We start from the raw sequence: 22990 nt of genomic DNA, 5'->3' as shown, positions 1-22990 counted from the left end.
CGACCTCGATTGTAGAATCAACAACTGTATCTTGCTTTGAACTTTTCCAGCTCACAGCGCCACCGTTTAAGCAAAATACATAACCAGATTGTGATCTAAAGTCATCCTTATTTGTCTGGAAGCTAGCATCAGTGTATCCAATTACAGCAAGCTCTTCCTGGGCTCCATATATCGAGAATGAGTCATTAGTCCTTCTCAGATACTTATGGATATTCTTAACAGCTACCCAATGAGCATCATCGGGATTAGATTGGTTCCTACTCGTTGCACTTAAAGCATACGAGATATCTGGTCTCGTTGCACTTAAAGCATACGAGATATCTGGTCGAGTGCATAACATGGCATACATGATAGATCCTATAGAAGATGCATATGGAATCTTATTCATGTGATCCCTTTCTTCCTTAGTTTAAGGGGATTGTGTTTTTTATAGACACAAGCCATGTTGCATAGGTATGAATCCTTTCTTGGAATCATGCATATTAAAGCGTCTCAGCACTTTATCTATGTATGTACTCTGACTTAGGACAAGCATTTTTTGTGATCTATCTCTGTAGATCCTGATTCCTAATATATGGGCTGCTTCACATAGGTCCTTCATAGAAAATCATTTCCCCAACCAAGTCTTTACTTGTTGCAGGGTAGGGACATCATTTCCAATGAGCAATATGTCATCTACATATAATACCAGGAAGACGATCATGCTCCCATTAACCTTCTTGTAGACACAAGGCTCATCTTCATTCTTGATGAATCCATAGTATTTTACTGTTTCATCAAAACAAAGATTCCAGCTTTTGGAAGCTTGCTTCTATCCATAGATTGATCTTTGTAACTTGCATATCTTTTGGGTTTCTTATGGTATGTCAAATCCTCCAGGTTATGTCATGTACACATCCTTAAGAAGATTCCCATTAAGGAAATAAATTTTGAAATCCATTTTCCATATTTCATAATCATGATATGCAGTAATAGCAAGTAAAATTTGAACAGATTTAAGCATTGCAACTGGTGAAAAAGTTTCATCATAGTCAACCCCGTGAATTTGTTTATATCCTTTTGTAATCAGTCTTGCCTTATATATATGTACCTTACCATCCATATCAGTCTTCTTTTTGAAGACACACTTGCATCCTATAGGGTTAACTCCTGTAGGAGGCTCTACCAAGGTCCAAATTTGGTTTGTATACATGAACCCATTTTATATTTTATGTCTTCTAGCCACTTCTCAGGCTCAGGACCAGTTATGGCCTCTTGGTAGGTCACTGGTTTATCTTGATTCATGAGTAATACATCACCTTGATCAGTTATGAGATATCCATATCTCTCAGGTAGGTGACATATCCTGCTTGACCTACGTTGGTCTTGTTCTACTTGAGCAGGTTGCTCTTTCACAACTACTTGTGTTTCCTGCTCTAATTCTTCCATAGGTATATCAATGCTTTGTGATTATTGAATTTCTTCAAGCTCTACTTTCCTCCCATTGATTCCTTTGGAAATAAAATCCGTTTCTAGGAAGACTCCAGTTCGAGCGACAAACACTTTGCCCTCAGAAGGATTGTAGAAGTAATACCCTTTTATTTCTTTAGGATACCCCACAAATAAGCATTTGTCAGATTTGGGCTAAAGCTTAGTTAAAATTTATCGTTTCATATAAACTTCGAAACCCCAAATCTTCATATAAGACATGTGTGGTTTCCTACCACTCCATATCTCATATAGTGTCTTCTCAACCTTTTTGGATGGAACACGGTTAAGTGTGTAAGCTGCCGTTAATAATGCATGTCCCCAAAAGGAGTTTGGAATATCGGTGTGACTCGTCATGGATTGGACCATGTGTAACAAGGTTCAATTTCTTCTCTCAAATACACTGTTCCATTGGGGTGTTCCAGGAGGAATAAGTTGGGATAGAATCCCACACTCTTTCAAATGGTCATCAAACTCTAGACTTAAATATTCACCACCTTGATCTGATCGAAGAGTTTTAATATTCTTACCTAGTTGGTTTTGTACTTCATTCTTGAATTCCTTGAAATTTTCAAAGGACTCTAATTTGTGTTTCATTAAATACACATAACCATATATACTAAAATCATCAGTAAATGTGATGAAGTACTGAAAACCTCCTTTGACTGGTATGTTCAGTGGTCCACATACATCAGTATGTATGAGGGTCAAAAGATCATTAGCTCTTTCACCTTTTCCTGTGAATGGAGACTTTGTCATCTTTCCAATTAAATAAGATCTGCATGTCTAATATGATTCATAATCAAAAGAGTCCAAGAGTCCATATTTATGGAGTTTGGAAATGCGTTTATCATTTATGTGGCCTAATCGACAATGCCAAAGGTAAGTTGGATTTAACTCATTAGGTTTCATCCTTTTAGTATTAATGTTATAAATATGCATTTCAAGATTGAGGACATATAGTCAATTGTTCATTTGTGTAGTAGCATAGAATATATCATTCAAATAAATGGAGCAACAATTGTTTTTTATTATGAACGAAAAACCAAACTTGTCCAAACAAGAAACGGAAATAATATTCCTGTTAATTGCAGGTACATAATAACATTTCTCTAACTGAATTATTAAACCACTAGGTAAAGTCAATACATAAGTTACTACGGCTAAAGCAACAACCTTTGCTCCATTTCCAACTCGTAGGTCAACTTCACCTTTTGTCAAATATCTACTCCTTTTTAACCCCTGCATATTGGTACAAATGTGAGAACCTCATCCAATATCTAATACCCATGATGCAGAAGTAGATAGATTAATTTCAATAACAAAAATACCTGAAGTTGAAGTCTCTACTCCATTCTTCTTATCTTCCAGGTACTTTGGGTAGTTTCTCTTTCAGTGTTCGGTCTTACCACAATGGAAGCAGATGCTTTCCTTTGTTATGCTTCTACTAGGCTTTAAAGCAGGAGCAATGGGTTTGGGTTTGGCAACCTCCCTGGCTTTCCCTTTACCACCCTGCTTGGTGAGCCTTTTGTTCTGTCTCTTTCCATTTCCGATCATTAGAATGGACTTCCCTTTTGACTTCAGATTCTACTCAGCAGTTCTTAACATGCCTAGCAGTTCAGGAAGAGTTTTTTCCATATCATTCATGTTGAAATTAAGGACAAATTAACTGAATCTATCTGGCAACAATTGCAAGATCAAATTAGTCGCAAGTTTCTTTTCGAGGGTAAAACCCAACCTCTTAAGGTTCTCCACATACCTAATCATCTTGAGCACAAAGAGACCTACAGGGGCTCCCTCAGCTAACTTGCCTTGAAAAACAAATTTTGAAACTTCAAACCTTTCATGCCTTGCCTACTCTTGATAGAGCATCTTCAGGTGTTCGATCATATCAAACACTGCCATGTTCTCATGTTGCTTTTGTAACTCTGAGTTCATGGTAGCTAGCATTAGGCAAACAGTTTCATTGGCATCATCGACATGCTTCTTATAAGCATCTATTTTTGCCTTAGGTGCAGAACTAAGAGGTTCCTCTTCAGGAACATGTTTCTCTAAGACATACAACTTTCTATCATGCTTGAGGATAATCCTCATATTTCGATGCCAATCTAGAAAATGTGTTCCAGATAATTTTTCCTTATCAAGGATTGATCACAAAATGTTGTTAGAGGTGTTTATTGTCATGGTAATCTACATGAAAAATATGAAAATATAAGTATCACTAAAATAACATATTTAATTAGGCCTTTAATTAAATATGCTCCCACTATTTTACTCAAAACAAATGACCCTCACCATTTGATTCGGAAAATCCCGTTGGAAGATTTTCTAATGGGTCGAGATCCACATTTCACTTTGTTTTAAGTTTGCATAGGCGGATTACACAAAACTAGGTTATTTATGTAGGAACTCTTTCCAATTGTATCTAATATAACTCTCGAATATTTTAGTTTGGTGAATAACTCCTTATTCCAATCCATCATATGGATCATTTCCAACTCTTGCTTCTAAATGTATATAATCTTATTATACTTTGTTTAGTTAAGCTTGACCCATTGTTTTAGCAATTGGATATTACAATTATCCTATCGCACCTTACTAATATAGAACATGCACCCCGCGTAGGCGAAACCTACATTATTCGATACTAACGGAACTGTTTCTGCGAATTATGATGTTGATAAGAGTGATCTTTTGCTTGCTTTTGGGGTTCGGTTTGACGACCGGGTTACTGGGAAGCTTGAGGCTTTTGCTAGCCGGGCGAAGATTGTTCATATTGATATTGATTCTGCTGAGATTGGAAAAAACAAGCAACCTCATGTGTCGGTTTGTGGGGATTTGAAGTTGGCCTTGAAGGGGATTAATCGTATTTTAGAGAGCAATGGGATTGCGAGTAAGATTGATTTTGGAGGTTGGAGAGAAGAGCTGAATGAGCAGAAACTTAGGTTTCGATGAGTTATAAGACGTTCGATGAAGCTATTCCTCCACAGTATGCTATACAGGTTCTTGATGAGCTTACCAATGGGGAAGCTATCATAAGTACTGGTGTTGGGCAGCACCAAATGTGGGCTGCTCAATTTTACAGTTACAAAAGACCTAGGCAGTGGTTGACATCTGGCAGTCTTGGTGTTATGGGATTTGGATTGCCTGCTGCCATGGGAGCTGCCGTCGCTAATCCTGACGCGATCGTGGTTGACATTGATGGTGATGGAAGTTTTATGATGAATGTTCAGGAGCTGGCCACTATAAAGGTGGAGAATCTTCCTGTTAAGATATTGTTGCTGAACAATCAACACTTGGGTATGGTTGTTCAGTGGGAGGATCGGTTCTATAAAGCCAACAGAGCTCACACATATCTGGGAGACCCGACAAATGAGAAGGAAATATTCCCAATATGTTGAAATTCGCAGAAGCTTGTGGTATAGCGTCAGCTCGTGTGACAAAGAGGGCAGACCTTAGAGCAGCAATTCAGAAAATGCTGGATACCCCCGGCCCTTACCTTCTTAATGTCATTGTACCCCATCAAGAGCATGTGTTACCAATGATTCCCGCTAATGGATCCTTCGAGGATGTCATAACCGAAGGTGATGGCAGAATAAGTTACTGATTTCCCAAGGTAGGTTTATCCTGATACTGATTTTGTATAATAATAGTAAGTTATGATATTATGATTTTTGTTCATTAGTGTTGGTAATAAGACAAACTTGTTTGTTTCTGGACAATTCCAGTTCCCTTATAAATATTCACTACAGCTGTTTAAGTAGTATTGCTGAAATTATTGTTGTTCATTATAATTCTCCTGTGTTGTTTGTTTACTGAAATCGTTTTTTTCTGCGTGATTATTGTTGTGCAAATTGAAGCTAGTTAGTTTATCGTGGATCATTTGTTTTTTTTTCTCTCAACCAGAGTAAGAAACTTAGTTACAGTTTTGTTTTTTATAATAGACGTAATTTGATGTAGTTGCTGGGTTAGAAATAATGGCAAACAATATATAATGCGTTTTTCATCCTACTTAAATGGAATGAGAGAAAAAATGGGTGAGACGATCCATATCCGTGTAAATAATGTAAAAAGAGTGTGTTTTTTTGGGATTACTTTTTTCCATAAGGGTGTTCCCCTACTCTTGTGAAAAGTCACTATTGCATCTATTGTCTGGAGACGTTTCTTCAAATGTATCTTTTATACACACATTTTAGTATTTTGTAAATGAGACATTCTTATTTTACTCAAAATATTTGCTCGAAAATACATATCAGGATTGGATTTCGGATATATACATTCCGAAGAGATGTTATTTTGCTTTGATGTTAATTTTGTTTACAGTAATCGGATTGTCGACATTTCATGGATTAGATGGAAAAAAGGACTGGAATAAGATAATTTCTTGTATTAAACTATAATCTAATTATCATATTATGTTAATTTGTCAGTAAAGTACGTGTAGTACAAACAATTTTTAAATCCATAAATTTAGTAAATGTATCCCATGTAGGCAGAGCAAAATAACATCTTTTATACATGTGCATTTTTGAAATCAGGATGTGTATTTTAGGATAAACTTTTTGAGCAAAATAAGTGTCTTATTTGTAACTTTTTTTTGTTGGTGTGATTTTAGATTTTTTTGGAAATGCATATTTGAATCTATATTTTTGGATTTTCAAAGTGTGAGTCGCATTCTGAAAGAGTAATGCTTGTTTTCTTTTTGTCGTCTTGCTTTTATTTTTTTTCAATGAGATTGAAAAATAGGTAAAACCAAGAGAGAATAGAAAGGTTAAATTTTATGGTCAGTTTAAGCTTCATGTTCGAAACTTTCACCTGTTCACATATTTGAGGATGATATGGTGTGAATACTTTATGCTTCACATTATATTTAGCCAACACACTTTTCAAGTATTTGTTGCAAAAATGCGCCCCCATCACTGATCAGTACTCTAGGGACTCTGAATCTAGCAAAAATATTCTATTTCAAAATATTAGAGACAATTTGAGCATCATTCGCGACACAAACTACTACTTTAACCCATTTAGTAACATAATCAACACAAATCAGAATGTAAACATTGGAGTTTGAAAGAGGAAAATGACCCATAAAATTAATTCCTCAATAATCGAAAAGTTCAATCTCTATAATACCTTTAAATAACATTTCATCCCGTTTTGAAATGTTAAATGTTTTCTGACACTTTAGAATTACTTGTTGGGAGGACAACAATTAACAATCAAATATCATCTACACACAACTGTAAAAACTAGTCTTTTGAGATGGGGAGGACCATAATGAACGACCAACTATCATCTACACACAATTCTAGAGATTAATCATTCAAACTAGAGAATACCACAATGGACACCCATGTATCATTTACATGCAATTGTAAAGACTAATTAATCATGTGAGTCATGAAGACCATTATAGGAAATCAATTATCCACTGCACTTCATGCATATGTAGAGACTAATCCCTTAAAATAAAATAAAAAATCAATCCTAATCATCTTCTACATGTAACTCTATAGACTAATCCTTTAATTTAGTAAAAATCACAATAAACAACAAAAATGTCTCAAAAAAAGTTTAATACTAAAGCAAGAATTATAATCGAATAAAAGAATCTATAGTTCAATTGAAAAACACCATTAACATTTAATCCAAATCTAAATGACTTGATACATTAATTTGTTAAGAAATATTTGTTTATATTTCATTTTTAAGAATATATAAATATATTATTTTGCTTATAAAAGATATTATGGGCGTAGTAATACATTTTTCATTAATTTCACATGTTTTGGATTCAGAAATGGTTGGTTACAATTATTGATGATGATTAACGCTTGATTCACACCAGACTCATTTTCTCATTAACCAAACAGACGAATTTATTAGGGTTCCAAATTTCTCAGCATCACCTTCCTTGCTTTGCCTGCAATGTCTGACATCGAAAATCACGCGTATCACGGTGCTTCTTCCCCCGAAAAGGTGCTTCGTTTTTCCCCTTTCCCTAATTTTTTTGCCAAATAGTTTAATTTCAAACTTACATAAAGATCCCTTTTAGTTTTAGGTCATTGTTTTGCTTCAGCTAGCTTGATTCAGTTTTCAGCTTTTCTTAAAAGTGTTTGCAATGTGATCTTTTTTTTGTTCTCTTCCAATTATTTAAGTCCTTTTAAGTTTATGGATGAGTCTCTAGGTTAATAGTTTATTTTTTAGTTTCATTTCATTCATTGATTAATCTAAAACATATTTCAGTGTTTATGACATGAAATTTGTTTGGATTGACTTATACAAAAACAAATTGACTGTATTTTATATGAAGACGGACACTAGAAACACGACACCGATACTGACACATCGACCCCAATAATAATTTGAAAAAAATAAATAAATTACACGTAATTGTCGGTGTCGGTTTCAGGCACCGACACCGACACAGATATACCTTTTTTCAGAAATGTCGGTACAGAAATAGAAATAGCTATTTGTTATACAATTAGTGCTTATTCAAACCGGGACATAAGGGTGTTGTTGGTTTAGTTGTTTAGATGACTTGTTCACATTAGTTTTCCTGCAATTTTGTTTTATGATATTAAAATCGACACTGTATATTGCTTTTATACTCTGATTATTTGTTATGGTTAACCTCTTGATATGTGAGAGTCAGATGAGTTGGCTGAATGTTTTTAAATACCTCAGCCAAGTTCCCGGGGATCTGGTCATGAGAGCACAAGGGTGAGAAGGAGAGATGGAGACAGGAAAACTTTTCATGACAACCGTGACCGTCACAGAGATGATAAATATGAGGGTTTTAGAGGAAGAGGAAGATATGATGGTTATAATCGTCAACGCAGCCGTGATTATGATAGGTTGGAACATTCATCATTCTTTTCTCCCTCATTTCAGATTAGATTTTCTAAAGCAATGCATAGATTAGACCCTTACTATGTACTGTGTATCATTTCATACATTGGATGGATATTAGATATATTCCTTTTGTAGGCATAATGACTATGATCGTGATAGAGATACAAGGCACAGATATGGGGCACATTCAAAGAGATCCAGGAGGGAATCTAGATCTAGATCACGGTCCAGGTCCCCTTCTCAATCAGAAGGGTACGTGACTTCTATTTTCAGTTTGTCCATTGTTCTTGTGGGATATTGACTATCTCCCTGTTCTTTGGAGGGGAGGGTTTTATTTTCTTTTTTAAATTAAGGAAGCTATAAAATGTTTTTAAAAATCAATTAAGTGGGATTGAATTATTATATGGTCATTTATCATGTTATTCTTTCATATTTTTTCCCAACATCTCAAATATAATACAAAAAATTAAATTAGCCCCCCAAAACCCATCTCCCAAATGTACCCTTAGGCTTGTTGACTAGTAAACTCACATGTACTTTTATCTGTTAGAAGGCGAGACAGGTATTTATATTGAAAACAACTTATTAACGACAAAGTTTTATTTTCACTCTTTTCTAAATTTCTCTCGGAAAAAAGAAGTACCGAAATAGAGCAAGCTTATTTTGCATGTTACATTTTTTTAAAATTAAATTCTGTAGCGGTGCAAGTACAATATTATTTTATTTTAATTTAACCCTTGGGCTCCCATTTTCTTTTACAGAAAAAGGACCTCTGGTTTTGACATGGCACCACCTGCTACGGGTGTTACACCCGCTGTTTCAGGTTTTTACTTGACCACTTAATTTAGTGCAGTACGTGTATGGAATCCTCATTTAATTTCATATGCAAGCTTCAGTTTTCGCCCCTCATATTCAGTCTGTATTATGTGTTACCATAGTTTAAGTGTTTCTGCTGATATTTTCTTTACATATTTAAGGTGATAAATTTATTTTTGAAACTAAGAATCATTCTTGTGTTGTTTTGCTGTTGTGTGTGGTTTTGTGTCTGGCTTATTTTTATGGTTGGGTAAGAAGGCAATGTTTGGCTGCATGTTCTACCAACCTATCTACCAGCGTACACCCTGTAGCATATTCAATGGCTGGCTTGTACATTCTGTTGCTGGACCTTTCATTCTCAACTGGCAAAAGTTGCCTATTGGTAGACACTTATTTCCCCAGGATCTGCAGTGGTTGAACTCATTTCTAAATTTTTAAATATTCAATTCAATCGTACTTTATATTAGGTATGATATATTTTCTTTCATTTTGGCTTTTATCTGTCGTGAAACGAATGCTTGTAATAGGTCCCTTATTTGTTTGGTCTAGTGAAAAACATTAAATTCATGCATTGTTTTTCTCTACAATTTATTATTTGTATTATCGTTTTATTAAAAGTTAATAATGCAGGGCAAATGCCAGGGATTGCTCATACAATTCAAGGAGCTACACACAATTTCTCACCATATGGGATGTCACAGGTGCTAGTTTTTCATGATTGTTGTGGCACCAGATTTTCCAGCTATTTTAATTCTACGAACACACTAGATGATTTCATTTGTCACAGATTGGAGCTCTTTCCTTAATGCAAGTTCAACCTATGACACAGCAGGTTTGTGTGAGTCCTGATGCGTTTGTCAATTTATGCACATGTAGGCTTATATGTCTGGATGACAGTTTCTATTTTTGTGTTCTAAAAGGCTACAAGGCACGCTCGGCGAGTGTATGTTGGCGGGCTCCCTCCTTTTGCTAACGAGCAGGTTCTCTTTGTGGACATGTCACCCATATAAGATCTAAAATATTTTCTAATGATTAGCAACTCTTTTAAGTGGTTCATTCCAGTTCTATATAAAACATTTATATAATTTAAGTAATGTTGCAAATTGCTATTAAATATAGACAATACACCCTCTGGTTACTATTATAAACAACAAAAACTTTTTTAGATTAATTGAATAATTGATGCATCTGATATATAATAATGACCGGAAACATCATTTATTCAATGAATCTAAAAAGTTTTTTTTTTGTGCTTATAATAGTGACTGGAGGGGGTATATTATTGTAAAAAGATTTTAGAGCCGTAGTATATGGTTATGGTAACTTGGGGAGTGCAAAAGAATTGCAGCTTGCAATTAATTTGGAGTCATTAATATTATTAGGGTTATATTGATCATCTATAATGAATGCTATCTGGAATTAGACCTTTTCAGGGGTAAATGTTATTATATTCATGCTCCAAGTAATTCATATGAATGTATCTTCTCCCTTCCGTACCATCTGTACTATTAATGTTCTTCCATGCTTCTTTTTTTGTGGTATGGGAGTGTGTTGTATTGTATGACATTGACAGTAGTTAATGTTGTGCTGATTGCCTAGTATGTTTTGCTGCCTGCTCCATTAGTAAAATTTGGTTATATTGCAACTAATGTAATGTAAAAATTGTTTGTTTCCCTTTGCATTTCGGAATTGTTGAGGTTTTTTCTTTTTCTTTTTCTTTTTAATTTTGTAACAGGCAATTGCATCTTTCTTTAGCCATGTCATGATTGCTATTGGGGGAAATTCTGCTGGATCAGGTGTAGTGTAGTATTTTCAATAATTTATTTTCTGATTTTACCAGTATAAAACTTGACATACTCTACTCAAATTCAACAACTTATCAAAGAATGTTGTTTCATTAACTTGACCTTTGAATTACCAGTAGTTGTGCTGACATTTGAGTATCTAGGTTTTTTAATCAAACTGTTTTATGTCGTGCAAGCTTTACTTCATGTTTAGTTGTCTGCTTTTCCATATTTGTGTTAATTTTATTTATTTATTGCACAATGGTAGTGTCTTGAGTCAAACTATAGTTTATTTATTTAAAGTACATATGTTATTTGCTTATTTATTTCCAAGATGGCTTAGTTGATTAGTTTATTCAAGATTTCCTGATTTATAGGTGATTCGGTTGTCAATGTCTACATTAATCACGAGAAGAAATTTGCGTTTGTGGAGATGAGAACCGTTGAAGAAGCTAGCAATGCAATGGCTTTAGATGGAATAGTATTTGAGGCAAGCATATTTATATTATTGCAAAGGCATCATAAGTTTTGATATTAAATTGAGATGAACAATAGAAGGAATTGAATATGTCAATTGTTATTACAGTCCATCTTCTGAATTTTCATTAAAATTCATAACTGAAGGCTTGGGATTCTGGAAGTATTTGTCATTCTCAAGGTTATGACAAATTAAGATTAATGGGACATATATGTTATTAAAAAAACTGATAGACCAGTGCAATAAATCCACAAACTTCCTTCACTGTTTTATTTTAAGAATAAGAATAGGTCAATGTACAACACTTGTTTTTCTCTTGGTCCTGTCACCGTAAACCAAAATCAACCTCAAGTATGGCTTAAATGCTGCTTTCATGTTCATTGAAAAGTAGTGACAGCATTAGTCAAGCCAAATTACATGGCTAAAATTTGTATGTGTTCTCTTCTGCAGTCAATCGCAGTCGTAGCGGCCGCATGTCGCGGAAGTTATGTGCTACGCATTCCGGCACCACATGTTTTAGGATTGCGACTGTAGTGCTGTCCATGGTGGCATAATTACCAGAATGGCACATTCCAGAATCACGAGAAGAAGCCGCTACAAATGCTTTTGATGCATAATATCAAAACTGCCCTAATTTTTAACTGTTTCGGGTTAATTTAATGTTTCTTTTTATTACTTTTTTCATTGGATAATTTTTATAAGTATTTATTGCGTACTTTTTTTTTTCCATACTCTTCTGCGCTCTGTTTTCTTACGAGAGGAACTTCCACTTGCAACTTGTTCTTCTCCCTTTTCCCTCTTTTCTGTGGCTGTTCCCTTCTTCTCTCCTGTCCCTTTCTTTTCCCATTCCCTGGTTTCTGCACCAATTTCTTCTCTTGCCCTGTTTTTCAATTTCTGCACCAACAGTATCCTTTTATGGCATCATCATACTCTCAACAACCACAATCAACACTTTTTATTTTTTATTGTGTATCATAGAAAATGTAGGTAATGTTTGCCCGACTTCAACGTAGCGGCCATACCGCTACCCGCTACACTGCTATAGCATTTTGGGGGTCGGCCGCCATGCTGTGCTATGTGCTACTGACTACATAGGTATTCTCAAAATGCTGTCTTTGGGACTTCTTTAGGCTTTACTCTGGTTTGAAGGTATTTTGACCCGAAGTGTATCAGGGTCCATGCAACTCCTTTAACAACTCCTCTATCATATGAATCATGTACATGTTGGGAACTATGGCTTTATCGAGGGTATGATAATCTACAAAAAAAATCTCCAGCCTCCATTCTTCTTTACATGTAACATTTTGCCCACCAAATGTGAATTTTCATTTTTTTGACTGAGCATGTATGACCTAACATTGATTGGACACGTGCTAGGAAGTTGTTGAATGACATGTTTGTTGCCCCTCTCCTCTGTGGAATTTGGAAAACACCCTCTAGTTCTTGCAACAGTGCTGCCATCTGATTTTTGTCTCAGATAGAGTTTATCTCCATGGAACATTTGATTTCTCGCTAAACACTATGTTGCTCAAGCTGTTTCAGTGCTTCCATTCCCAAGTTGTCCCATAATTTTTGCTTCATTTACTTTAAACAAGGATTTCAAACTCTGTTTTCACGGTGAGGGATCTTCTCACAGCTTTATTTTCTTTCCCTTTTCTTTCAGATGACAGACCCAAGATCCTCCAGTTTACCTTAACTTCCCCCTAGGTTTTCCCACCATGATACTCTTAAGGATTGTATCAACTCCCCCAAGATTAAATAAATGAAAATCTGCTACAATTGTAATATCTTGCACCACCAACTCTATCTGGTCACTATAAAGGAAATATAGTGCCTATCTTTTATCTTAACCGCTAAGATGTTAGTTTCAAACATTTCAAGTTACGCGGCATAGCTTCAAATATAAAATTATAGCTTGCTCAACTATCTATCATCTCTCTAACTGAATTAAGAAACCATTTAACATAATATTCTTCACTTGTGCTCTTCATTTTCGTTACTTTTGGTCTTGCAACACCATTTAACGAGAAAAATGGTAAATCAGGATAGTTACATTCTTGGTTCCCCCTTATTTTCAATTAATTCAGCCACTTTAAGTTCTTCATCTTCATCCGCTTCTTCATCTTCACCTTGTGTGAGATCAGTTTCCTAATCATGTACCTTACTATGCTGGATCTGTTTCCATTAGTTAGTTTAGTTCTGTTTCTCAGTCTGTTAGAGCAGTGACAGGTATCACTTGCTAATTGACTTATGTTTCAGTTAGTTAGATAGCTCAAGAATACCCACACAGGCACACACACACAGATCCGAAGCTCTATCATTGTAATCAACCAGAAACGGTTTGTTCAATACAAAGAATGAATTCTTCATCTTCTCTCTAAATTAACCACACCTAGAATAAAAATTTTCAACCTTCATTTTTGAGAACCTATGCAAAGGGCCATAGGGTTGAAGACAACCCACCCCCTTTTCATACAACACATCCTTGGCATTTGATCAGTAAAGTAATATGCCTAATACTTTTATTTCTGCTGAGATCCTTAGTGATTGCATGTAATAAAACTACTACGTGGTTATCCTTTTGACCTTGTTTCGGATTATTGTGAGCGGGTAGAACAGAAGATGAATACCTGTCCAGACTCCAAAGTCCAAACCATTGACTTTCTTCCCTATTCCAAATATTTTGGTGTGATCGACAACTGCTCCTAAATCACCATTGTATTATACATAAGGGGTAATTGCCTCTGCAAACCTGGTCAATTTTAACCCCATGTTTCTTCCATACAATTCGACTTCAATGCAATGACCTAGATAGACTGCTTTCTGCATATTACTTGGTTCATGCATCACCTTGTTTCACATAACATTAGTCAAAACATTCATTAAATAGCCCAGAGCTTGCATGTCCAATATGTTTTAGAACACTAACCACTGATGTTTCTCTTGTGATATCTAATCTCAGGGTGTTGCTGTGAGGGTTCGTAGGCCAACTGACTATAACCCTTCGTTAGCTGCAGCTCTAGGTCCTTGCCAGCCCAGTGCAAACCTCAACTTATCTGCTGTTGGACTTACTGCAGGGTAAGTTGACCATGTACTTTGATGGCCATGTGCATGTTTTACATGAATTTTACAAAATGTTGGAGTATACCTTATGTTCTGACCTATCTGGAATGTTCCCGCTTCCCAGTACAATTGGTGGAGCCGAGGGACTTGATCGCATCTTTGTGGGTGGGCTGCCATACTACTTTACTGAAGCACAAATGAGAGAATTGCTTCAAGCTTTTGGGTATGATTGTCATGAATATGTTTATTTACGTGTTTACTCTTTTCTGTATTCTGTAATTTTATATGATTTTCCAACCATGCCTATTGATTTACTTAACAAGCATAAACCCAACACATTTATGTTGTGATATCATTTGACCCAATGCAGTCCTCTCCGAAATTTTGACATAGTTAGAGATAAAGAAACGGGAAACTCTAAAGGATATGGTTTCTGCATTTATCAGGTGAACAAAGTTGTATTGTAGAGCATATAGATCTTAATGATAATTCACTTTTCAAATGCTTCTTTTTTGAGTAATTACCTAGAAAGGTTTTTTGGTAATTTCTTAACAGGATATAAAGTGTCTTTGTATTTTTTTATTCAAAATGATTTTCTGGGTAATCCTTTTAGGATCCAGCAGTAACAGACATTGCTTGCGCCTCTCTTAATGGCCTTAAAATGGGAGATAAAACATTGACTGTAAGGCGTGCTACTGTCAGGTTAGCCTTTTTACTGAGGAGTCTATCTATTACTTCCGTGGCACACACAATTTCAAAATTTTCTTCCTTCAATATGCTCATTTGCTATAGAATATGACTCAGTTCCCCTTGTTACTGATTAATCCTAATTCCCTTAGATGCATCATACATGGAAGAGACCATTCTATGATACTCTCAATCTTCTTTATGTTTGTTTTAACATCTGTTAATCTTGTGTGCTTTTGGTATTTCATGGTATTCCCTCAATTATTTCCCACTGTTTGTGTTTATCATTGATAATATAATGAGCATGGAGCAATATTCATGAATAAACTTTTATTATCTAGGTGACTAAATTGTTTTTTTTTTACTTCCTATTGATTAATTCAATTCATTGTAATCTACTTGTTGGGCAGTGGACATTCTAAACCAGAAGAGGATAACATCTTTGCACGGGCACAACAGCATATAGCTATGCAGGTGAGGCACAAACTTTTACCTTCTGTTTTTCTACTTGTTTGCCACTTATTATTACTCTTGATTATTTACATCTCTCAATTAACAGAAAATAGCTTTGGAAGTGGTTGGACTAAATATTCCAGGAGTTGAAAGAGGCCCATCAAACGAAGAAAGCCCCACTAAAGTTGTATGTTTAACTCAGGTAATTCTAGTTTCTGTTACATGCAAAATTTTGTCAAACGAAAATACTCAGAGTTTTGACAGCTTGATTTGCTTTTAATTTAAAAAAATAAATTTATTTGCCCCCATTTTATTTTCATGTTGTCATAATTTACGATGGTAACATTTAGTTTGATTGACCCTTATTGGGTTTTCACCTCACCCGTTCGACCTGATTTTCTTTAAAGGCCGTCACTACCGAACAGTTAAATGATAATGGAGAATATGAAGAAATATTGGAAGACATGCGGGATGAGTGCTGCAAATTTGGTATGCATGTTGTGTAATATCACGTGTCCTGTTACTTTCATTTTCTGCTTAAAGCTGTGCATATGAAGTCATTATATTACATTTTCTCTGGTTTAGTGGGTTCTATTTGCTAACCTCATCCCAGTTTTGAATACTATACTTGGGTCAGAAAAAGTTAGATTGTTCAACTAAACTCTGTATCAAAGTGCAGACAAGTATTCATACTAGTTCTGTATTTCAGTTATGTAGTTAATTCTCTCTTGGGAATTGTAGAATGAGATTGATAGCAATTCAGTATGATGGTTGTAAGACAAAATTGTTGGAGAAGCTTGTCTTTCAGAGTATCTTGATGAACCATTCCAAAGGGAAAGAGTATTTAAAAAGTTGTAGGTGTTGTAGGAAGTGTTCTCATCTACCTACTTTATTTTTATCATCTACTTTACTGCAAGATCAATAAGGGAATAATCAACAAATGAATGTTCTGCGGAGTTCCCACCAATGTCTTTGTTCATGAATTTCTGATTTATATACTTTTTTCTTCTACCTTATTGAAATGTATAGGGACCTTGATGAATGTTGTTATTCCTCGTCCAAATCCAAATGGAGAGCTGTCTGCAGGTATTGGAAAGGTATGCAGTTCATTTATGATGCATCTGAGTTCTCAATTTGTTGGCTCAACTTTAGTAGTGCATGTGTTACAAATTTCATGCCCCTCAAGCCATAGTGATTTGGGCTTATATTTATGGTCTTACAATGTCTTCTCTAACAAAACAAATAGAGTTTGAGGTTATTCTTAATCTAAAACTAATAAGTAGTTTGAATGTGTTGTTGTTTTATGATGTAGGTGTTCTTGGAATACTCAGAGTGTAGTTCTTCTTTAGCTGCAAAAAATGCTCTAAATGGTAGGAAATTTGGGGGCAATATTGTTACTGCTGTTTATTATCCAGAGGAAAAATATCATAGTATGGAATATGATTTATAATCATTTGTAGAACTGAAGTTTTTACATGTAATTTTGGTTCAGGTTTATCACTATAATGATGCCATTTTCATTGATATGTACATGTTAAATGACTCTCGTTTTAACCAATAAAATGATTACAGGTTTTTCAATTGTCTTTTAAGTATGTACACTAGTACTTCCAATACGTTAAGTTAATTTAGAATCCGTTCTTTTTAAAGTTTTTTAAGTGTTATTTTTTAGATTTTATTTTTTTATTTTTTTTAAGTATCATTTCAAAATTCAAAATAGTGTTTTGTCAAAATTATCTCTAGTTATTTTATAGTTATCTATAACAATGTATAAAGTTAATGAATGGTATAGTCTATTTTTCTATCACTTTCACTTTTTAATAACTTGCATAGAAGAAATCATTATTATTATCTTTTATATAACTTTTTATTATTAATTTCATACATAATTTTTTACATATATTTTAGGTGTTTTTATTAAAAAACGGATAGACGGGTACGCATCATAGTCTCTGTCTCAACACTAAGTTAAGGGTAAAAAATAAAAAAATTATAATTTAAAAAGTAAGAATAATAAATAGTTTTATATTAAAAAAATTAAAAAAATGACACTGAACATACAGAATAATAAAATTGCAAGTAGTGTATTAAATTACACATGTCGACGTGATTGGATAACGACAAAATAAGGTGATGCATCCATTGAATTGATTGAGATTCTTGTGGCCTGTGAGATTCAGAGACGAATGACGTTTTAACTTACTAACAGATAAAATTAATAAAATAGTGGGAGACAATCTGTGGATGATGAAACGTGGTTTTGGAAGTTGCTGAGTCAGACAATTGTCACATGAAAATGGATAAGATTTATTCGCAACTCCAACTAACACGTTCTCTTCCATCACAACATTCTCATGCTATGTGTCCACTTCTTTTTACTAATCTTATTTTTTTATTTTAAAATGATGTTGGGTATTTGAAAATTCTATACATGAAAAACAGAATAATACTTTTACTCAATTTATCTGATTAAATATTGATACATTTCTTATTAGAGAAAATGAATGATATACTTCCGGTGTAAATCAGTCGATATATCCCGTCAAATCAATTATTAAATTTTAAATTATTTATATAATTTGACAGTTTAAAATATTTTAATTGAATGTATATGTAATATTTTTTCACAGACAATATACTATCATTAAACTTTTTTTATTAAAATAAATATAAAGTCAAATAAATAGGATTAGTAGACGATATAATTAAAAAAAAAACATCTTTTAAACTGTCTAATTAATTTTTTATTACATATTAATTAATATGTATAATAAAGTGCCTATTGTTTTTTAAAAAGTTGTTGAATATATTAAAAAATATTTATAAATATCAACATTTTTTTATGTCTTTAATTAATTTTTATGAATGTTAATCTTATCCAATACTCTCTCCATTGCTTTTTAATTAAGTGTCTCTTTTTTTAAAAAAATTTATTCCTTATTAAGTGTTACTTATAAAATTCAAGGTAGTGTTAATTGCATTTTGTCAAAATTACCCCTAGGTAATTATTAGATATAGAGAAAAAAAGTAAAACGAATATAATAAATAGTTAAAGATATTATAGGTAAAATGAGAGACGTACATCCCGCCAAATTATATATTTAATTTTAAAATACTTGGATGATGGTGTAAAATTTTTTTACACTGACAATGCACTACCTTTAATCTCATTTCTCATTAGAGAAAATGGATGATACATCGACGGTGTAAATTATTTTTACACTGTCAACCAACCAATAAAAATTATGTATTCTGCAAAATCAATTATTAAATTTTAAATTATTTATATGCTTTGACAGTTTAAAATATTTTATTAGATACATGTGTAATATTTTTTTACCATTGAACTCTTCTTATTAAAATATATATAAAGTCAAATAAATAGTATTAGTAGGCGACACAATTAAAAAAAAACATCTTTTTGATTTTAAAATAAATGATTTAATTGATAAAAAATTATTATAAATAAGAAAAACAACATTAATTTTACTGATTTTTTATTACATATTAATTAATATGTATAATAAAGTGGCTATTGTTTTTAAAAAAGTTGTTGAACATATTAAAAAATATTTATAAATATATCTTTAATTAATTTTTATGAATGTTAATCTTATCCAATATTTTTTTTTCATTTATTTGTTGTTGAAAGGATGAAATATAAAAGTTACTCAAAAAATAAACTATCAATTCTGAATCTGACCTGCATATAGGAGTACATTAAAAACATAATGATTAAGATATTTTACTTTTTCATCTTTATCTTTTTTTATTTATTGGATTGGATAGAACCTCCACGTCACCTCTCACATTTTCAAGTCAAAAAGAAAGAAAACTCACACATTCCCTTTCTATATATATCTTACATCAAAGCCTCATTATTCTCATCCATTATCCATTTTCAATCTATCTCTCACCAAATTCTCATTCTCCATCTACACCTTATTTCTTGGTATGCTTCTCTATTTCCATTTCCTTATTTTTCATACTTAGAATTTTTTTTTTGTTCAAAACTAAGATGTTTTTTTTTAATGTTTTATTATGCAGCTAATTGTCACTTTAAACAAAGATTTGAAGCAAACTTTTTGACACAAAGGAAAACAAACATGTTGGGAATTTTCAAGGAAAAGTTGGTGAATGCACCAAAAGAGCTTAACAGTCCAGCTTCTCAGAATTCAAACACTAAGAAAGCTAAACCAAGTCATGAAATTCTTAGAGATTTCATGTCATGCAATTCCTCTAATGCTTTTTTCATGACATTTGGAAATGATGCTTTATTGGCTTATTCCCCTTCAAACACACCCTCCATTTATCAAAGGTATGAGGGTATTTTAGGAATGAAATTTCCAAAAAGAGTAAAAGTGCTTATATCTTAGATCATAGATATATGTTTATTGAATTCTATTGCTAACACATTTTTTTTTTCATGTGTCACATAGGTTGTTTAGTGGTTTGGACAACATTTATTGTGCTTTCCTGGGAAATCTGAACAACCTCAGTCAATTGAACAAGCAATATGGGCTGTCAAAGGGAAGCAACGAGGCCATGTTCATCATCGAGGCGTATCGGACACTTCGCGACCGAGGTCCATATCCTGCTGATCAAGTTCTCAAAGAATTTGAAGGAAGCTTTGGATTTGTGATCTATGACCATAAAAATGGAACAGTTTTTGCTGCATCTGTGAGTCACTTTTTTCTCAATTAGCCTATGTTGTTGGAAAATAATCACTTTTTTGGGACTTATTGATTAACAATTGTTAATGTTTTGTTTTTGTGTTTGATTAGGGTTCTGATGGCCAAATTGGACTGTATTGGGGTATTGCAGCTGATGGGTCAGTGGTAATTTCTGAAAATTTGGAGCTTGTTAAATCAAGTTGTGCTAAATCATTTGCACCATTTCCAAATGGTATGTAAATATTTTGATTAGCAAAAAATTGATGTTTTTTAATGTGAAAAATTGTTTAAGGACTAATAATAGAATTTAATGCATAAGTTAATGGTGTTGAAAATTTCAGGGTGTTTGTTTCATAGTGAGCATGGTTTGTTGAACTTTGAACATCCAACAAAGAAGATGAAAGCAATGCCTAGGATTGACAGTGAGGGTGTTATGTGTGGGGCCAACTTCAATGTTGATTCTCAATCAAGGAATCAGATGATGCCACGTGTTGGTAGTGAAGCTAATTGGTCTACTTGGGGACAGACATGATTACTAGTGTCATCATAAATGAATAATCTAAGTTAATTGAGCAACTTAATAGTGTGATGAGGGATAGCTTCTTTGCATTTATTAGTCCTTTTGGGGCAGCTAGTTTTTCTTGTATTGTTTTGTACATTTTTGTGATTTAATGTTGAGCAATTAGTGTTTATCATTTCCAATATAAATAAGATGAAGTTTTTAGTTTTGACTAATGTGTGTCTATTATATTTAAATTCTCTTGTGTCTCTAAGCACTTTAACCCTAATAACTATTCTCCTTTGAATCCAAGCTTGTCCAAACTATAAACAAAACAATTACCTCTTCTATATCCTACTCTAACCACTCAATCTATTGCCCAATAAAATTGTACTACATTGTCTTATACTACCTTTCATCCTATTTATAAGAGAAAATTTAATTTTTAGATTCATTGAATAATCAATGAGATTGTGTTATGGACCAGTACATTGGTTATCCCGATACATTGATTATTAAATGAATTTAAAAAATATATATTTTTTTCGATTCAGGGATTATTTGTTAGACAAAGCAGATATAGTTAGATCAAATTCAGTTACTTGCATTGCAAGTAACAACTCATCTTTGTTATGTAGTCCATATAAATGCATTGCTCAATCAATGATAAGTCAAGATATTCCATTCTATCCTAACAACTGATATCAATCCCACCAAGGGACTTGTGGTGCTTCTCTAATAACCATAGTTTTTATAGATTTTGGGAGGGAAAGTTAGTTACGACGGTTATCTTCATCGTCTCTATTGTTTCTCTCTTCGAGACTCATCCATGACGAAATCCACCAAGTTCGTCCAACATACAATTCCCAAGTTTGATGGCTTCTATGAACATTGGACAACGTTGATGGAAAAAAGTCTTCTCTAATCAAAAGAATATTGGAATCTAATCGAGAATGACGTGGACAACTGTTCCTTCTAGTGCTACATTGGACCAATACAAGCTTGCATATGAGAGCAGACTCATAGATCTCAAGGTCAAGAATGACCTGTTTCAAACAATTGATCACACTATTTTTGAAAGAATTCTTGTTCGTGATACGATTAAAAAGACATTTTGGAATCAATGCGAAGGAAGTATCAAGACTTAAACAAGGTTAAATGAGCTCAATTCCAAGCTCTGTGCAGAGAATTTGTGATTATTGCAATGAAAGATAATGAATTTGTCAATGATTACTTTGCAAGAACCTTGACCATTGTCAATAAGATGACTTCTCATGGTGAAAGATTAGAGCAATCCGCAATTGTTGAGAAGGTATTGCATTCAATGACTCCCAAATTCAGCCACATGGTATGTTTTATCGAAGAATAAAATGATGTTACCACATTCACGCCATTGATGAACTGCAAAGTAGCCTTCTAGTGCATGAACGGAGAATGAAGGCCTGTCAAGAAAATGAGGAAGAACAAGCATCGAAATTCTCAAACTCTGGACGTGGATATGGGCGTAGCAGAGGACGCGGAGGACCACGAGGGTATGGAAGAGGAAGACAAAACATAGAATACATTGAATGCTTCAAATGCAGAAAATTAGGACACTATCAAAAAGCAACTAACCACAAACTACACTCCATAGAAAAATGGCGTGTCAAAATGATTAGAAGTATGCCAAATGGAAGAAGTGTACCTAAGAAGTTATGGCCTGAAGAAACAAAATGTGTTTCCTACATGCTTCATAAGAGCCATGCTCTATCTATCTGTGAAAGATGTTACTCCATAAGAACCTTGGAGTGATGTAAATCCATATGTGCATAATTGTAGAGTATTTGGTTTCCTAGCCTTTGTGCACATCCCTGATGTACAAAGAAAGAAGTTAAATGCTAAAAGTATCAAGTGTGTGCACCTGGGAATGAGTGATGAATCCAAGGCAAACAAGCTCAATGATCTAGTTGAGAAGAAAAGTGTAGTAACTAGAGATATTTGTGTTTGAAGAACTTTAAGGTTGGAATTGGGGCAAGCAAAATTAGAAGAAGACTGCAGGGTTAGCTAAGCAATATTTTTGAAACACAGTGGTGATAAGATTTTGATTGTAAGTTTGTATGTTGATGATTTGATCTTCACTAGAAATGATGAAGAGATGTTTGAAAGATTTAAAGAGTCAAATGAAGAGGAAAGTTGCATGACATACCTGGGAAAAATGAGATATTGTGTAGGA

The 22990-nt window shown here is 33.7% G+C and overlaps 2 protein-coding genes and 1 pseudogene across 7 annotated transcripts; all 3 read left to right on the top strand.

Moving 5' to 3' along the window:
• The first annotated feature begins 4107 nt into the window (after nucleotides 1–4107).
• LOC127115230 (acetolactate synthase 1, chloroplastic-like) overlaps nucleotides 4108–22990 on the top strand; it is a 31219-nt pseudogene continuing 12336 nt past the window's right edge.
• Nucleotides 7218–17187, top strand: LOC127082399 (splicing factor U2af large subunit B). 6 transcript variants are annotated; one of them, XM_051022640.1, is made up of 19 exons: nucleotides 7218–7446; nucleotides 8126–8327; nucleotides 8461–8577; nucleotides 9087–9148; nucleotides 9397–9523; nucleotides 9772–9842; nucleotides 9929–9973; nucleotides 10062–10121; nucleotides 10877–10937; nucleotides 11303–11415; nucleotides 14366–14481; nucleotides 14591–14689; nucleotides 14837–14912; nucleotides 15080–15168; nucleotides 15564–15627; nucleotides 15713–15808; nucleotides 16014–16095; nucleotides 16636–16703; nucleotides 16919–17187. In XM_051022640.1, the coding sequence occupies exons 2-19, from the start codon at nucleotides 8207–8209 to the stop codon at nucleotides 17054–17056; spliced, it is 1605 nt and encodes a 534-aa protein (XP_050878597.1). In that variant the 5' UTR covers nucleotides 7218–7446; nucleotides 8126–8206; the 3' UTR covers nucleotides 17057–17187. The 6 variants fall into 6 exon arrangements, with proteins under 6 accessions (XP_050878597.1, XP_050878602.1, XP_050878594.1 ...); XM_051022645.1 differs by having other exon boundaries at nucleotides 7219–7446; nucleotides 8158–8327; nucleotides 9400–9523; XM_051022637.1 differs by having other exon boundaries at nucleotides 7219–7446; nucleotides 8158–8327.
• LOC127082428 (stem-specific protein TSJT1) lies at nucleotides 19411–21014 on the top strand. Its single transcript, XM_051022669.1, has 5 exons — nucleotides 19411–19558; nucleotides 19654–19924; nucleotides 20046–20286; nucleotides 20391–20511; nucleotides 20621–21014. Exons 2-5 carry the CDS (start codon nucleotides 19713–19715, stop codon nucleotides 20809–20811), a joined length of 765 nt encoding a protein of 254 aa, XP_050878626.1. The 5' UTR covers nucleotides 19411–19558; nucleotides 19654–19712; the 3' UTR covers nucleotides 20812–21014.

The sequence above is a fragment of the Lathyrus oleraceus genome, chromosome 1, assembly GCF_024323335.1.
Source record: "Lathyrus oleraceus cultivar Zhongwan6 chromosome 1, CAAS_Psat_ZW6_1.0, whole genome shotgun sequence".
NCBI classification, from domain to species: domain Eukaryota; kingdom Viridiplantae; phylum Streptophyta; class Magnoliopsida; order Fabales; family Fabaceae; genus Lathyrus; species Lathyrus oleraceus.
This window is presented reverse-complemented; position numbering and strand designations above follow the sequence as displayed.

Excerpts from the sequence above, each read along its gene's own strand:
- LOC127082428 (XM_051022669.1), top strand. The coding sequence starts at position 19,713 with ATGTTGGGAATTTTCAAGGAAAAGTTGGTGAATGCACCAAAAGAGCTT. Across the intron at positions 19,925-20,045 it reads ACACCCTCCATTTATCAAAG|GTTGTTTAGTGGTTTGGACA; the intron begins GTATGAGGGTAT and ends TGTGTCACATAG. Across the intron at positions 20,512-20,620 it reads ATTTGCACCATTTCCAAATG|GGTGTTTGTTTCATAGTGAG; the intron begins GTATGTAAATAT and ends TGAAAATTTCAG.
- LOC127082399 (XM_051022640.1), top strand. The coding sequence starts at position 8,207 with ATGGAGACAGGAAAACTTTTCATGACAACCGTGACCGTCACAGAGATG. Across the intron at positions 9,843-9,928 it reads CACCATATGGGATGTCACAG|ATTGGAGCTCTTTCCTTAAT; the intron begins GTGCTAGTTTTT and ends CATTTGTCACAG. Across the intron at positions 16,096-16,635 it reads GGATGAGTGCTGCAAATTTG|GGACCTTGATGAATGTTGTT; the intron begins GTATGCATGTTG and ends TGAAATGTATAG.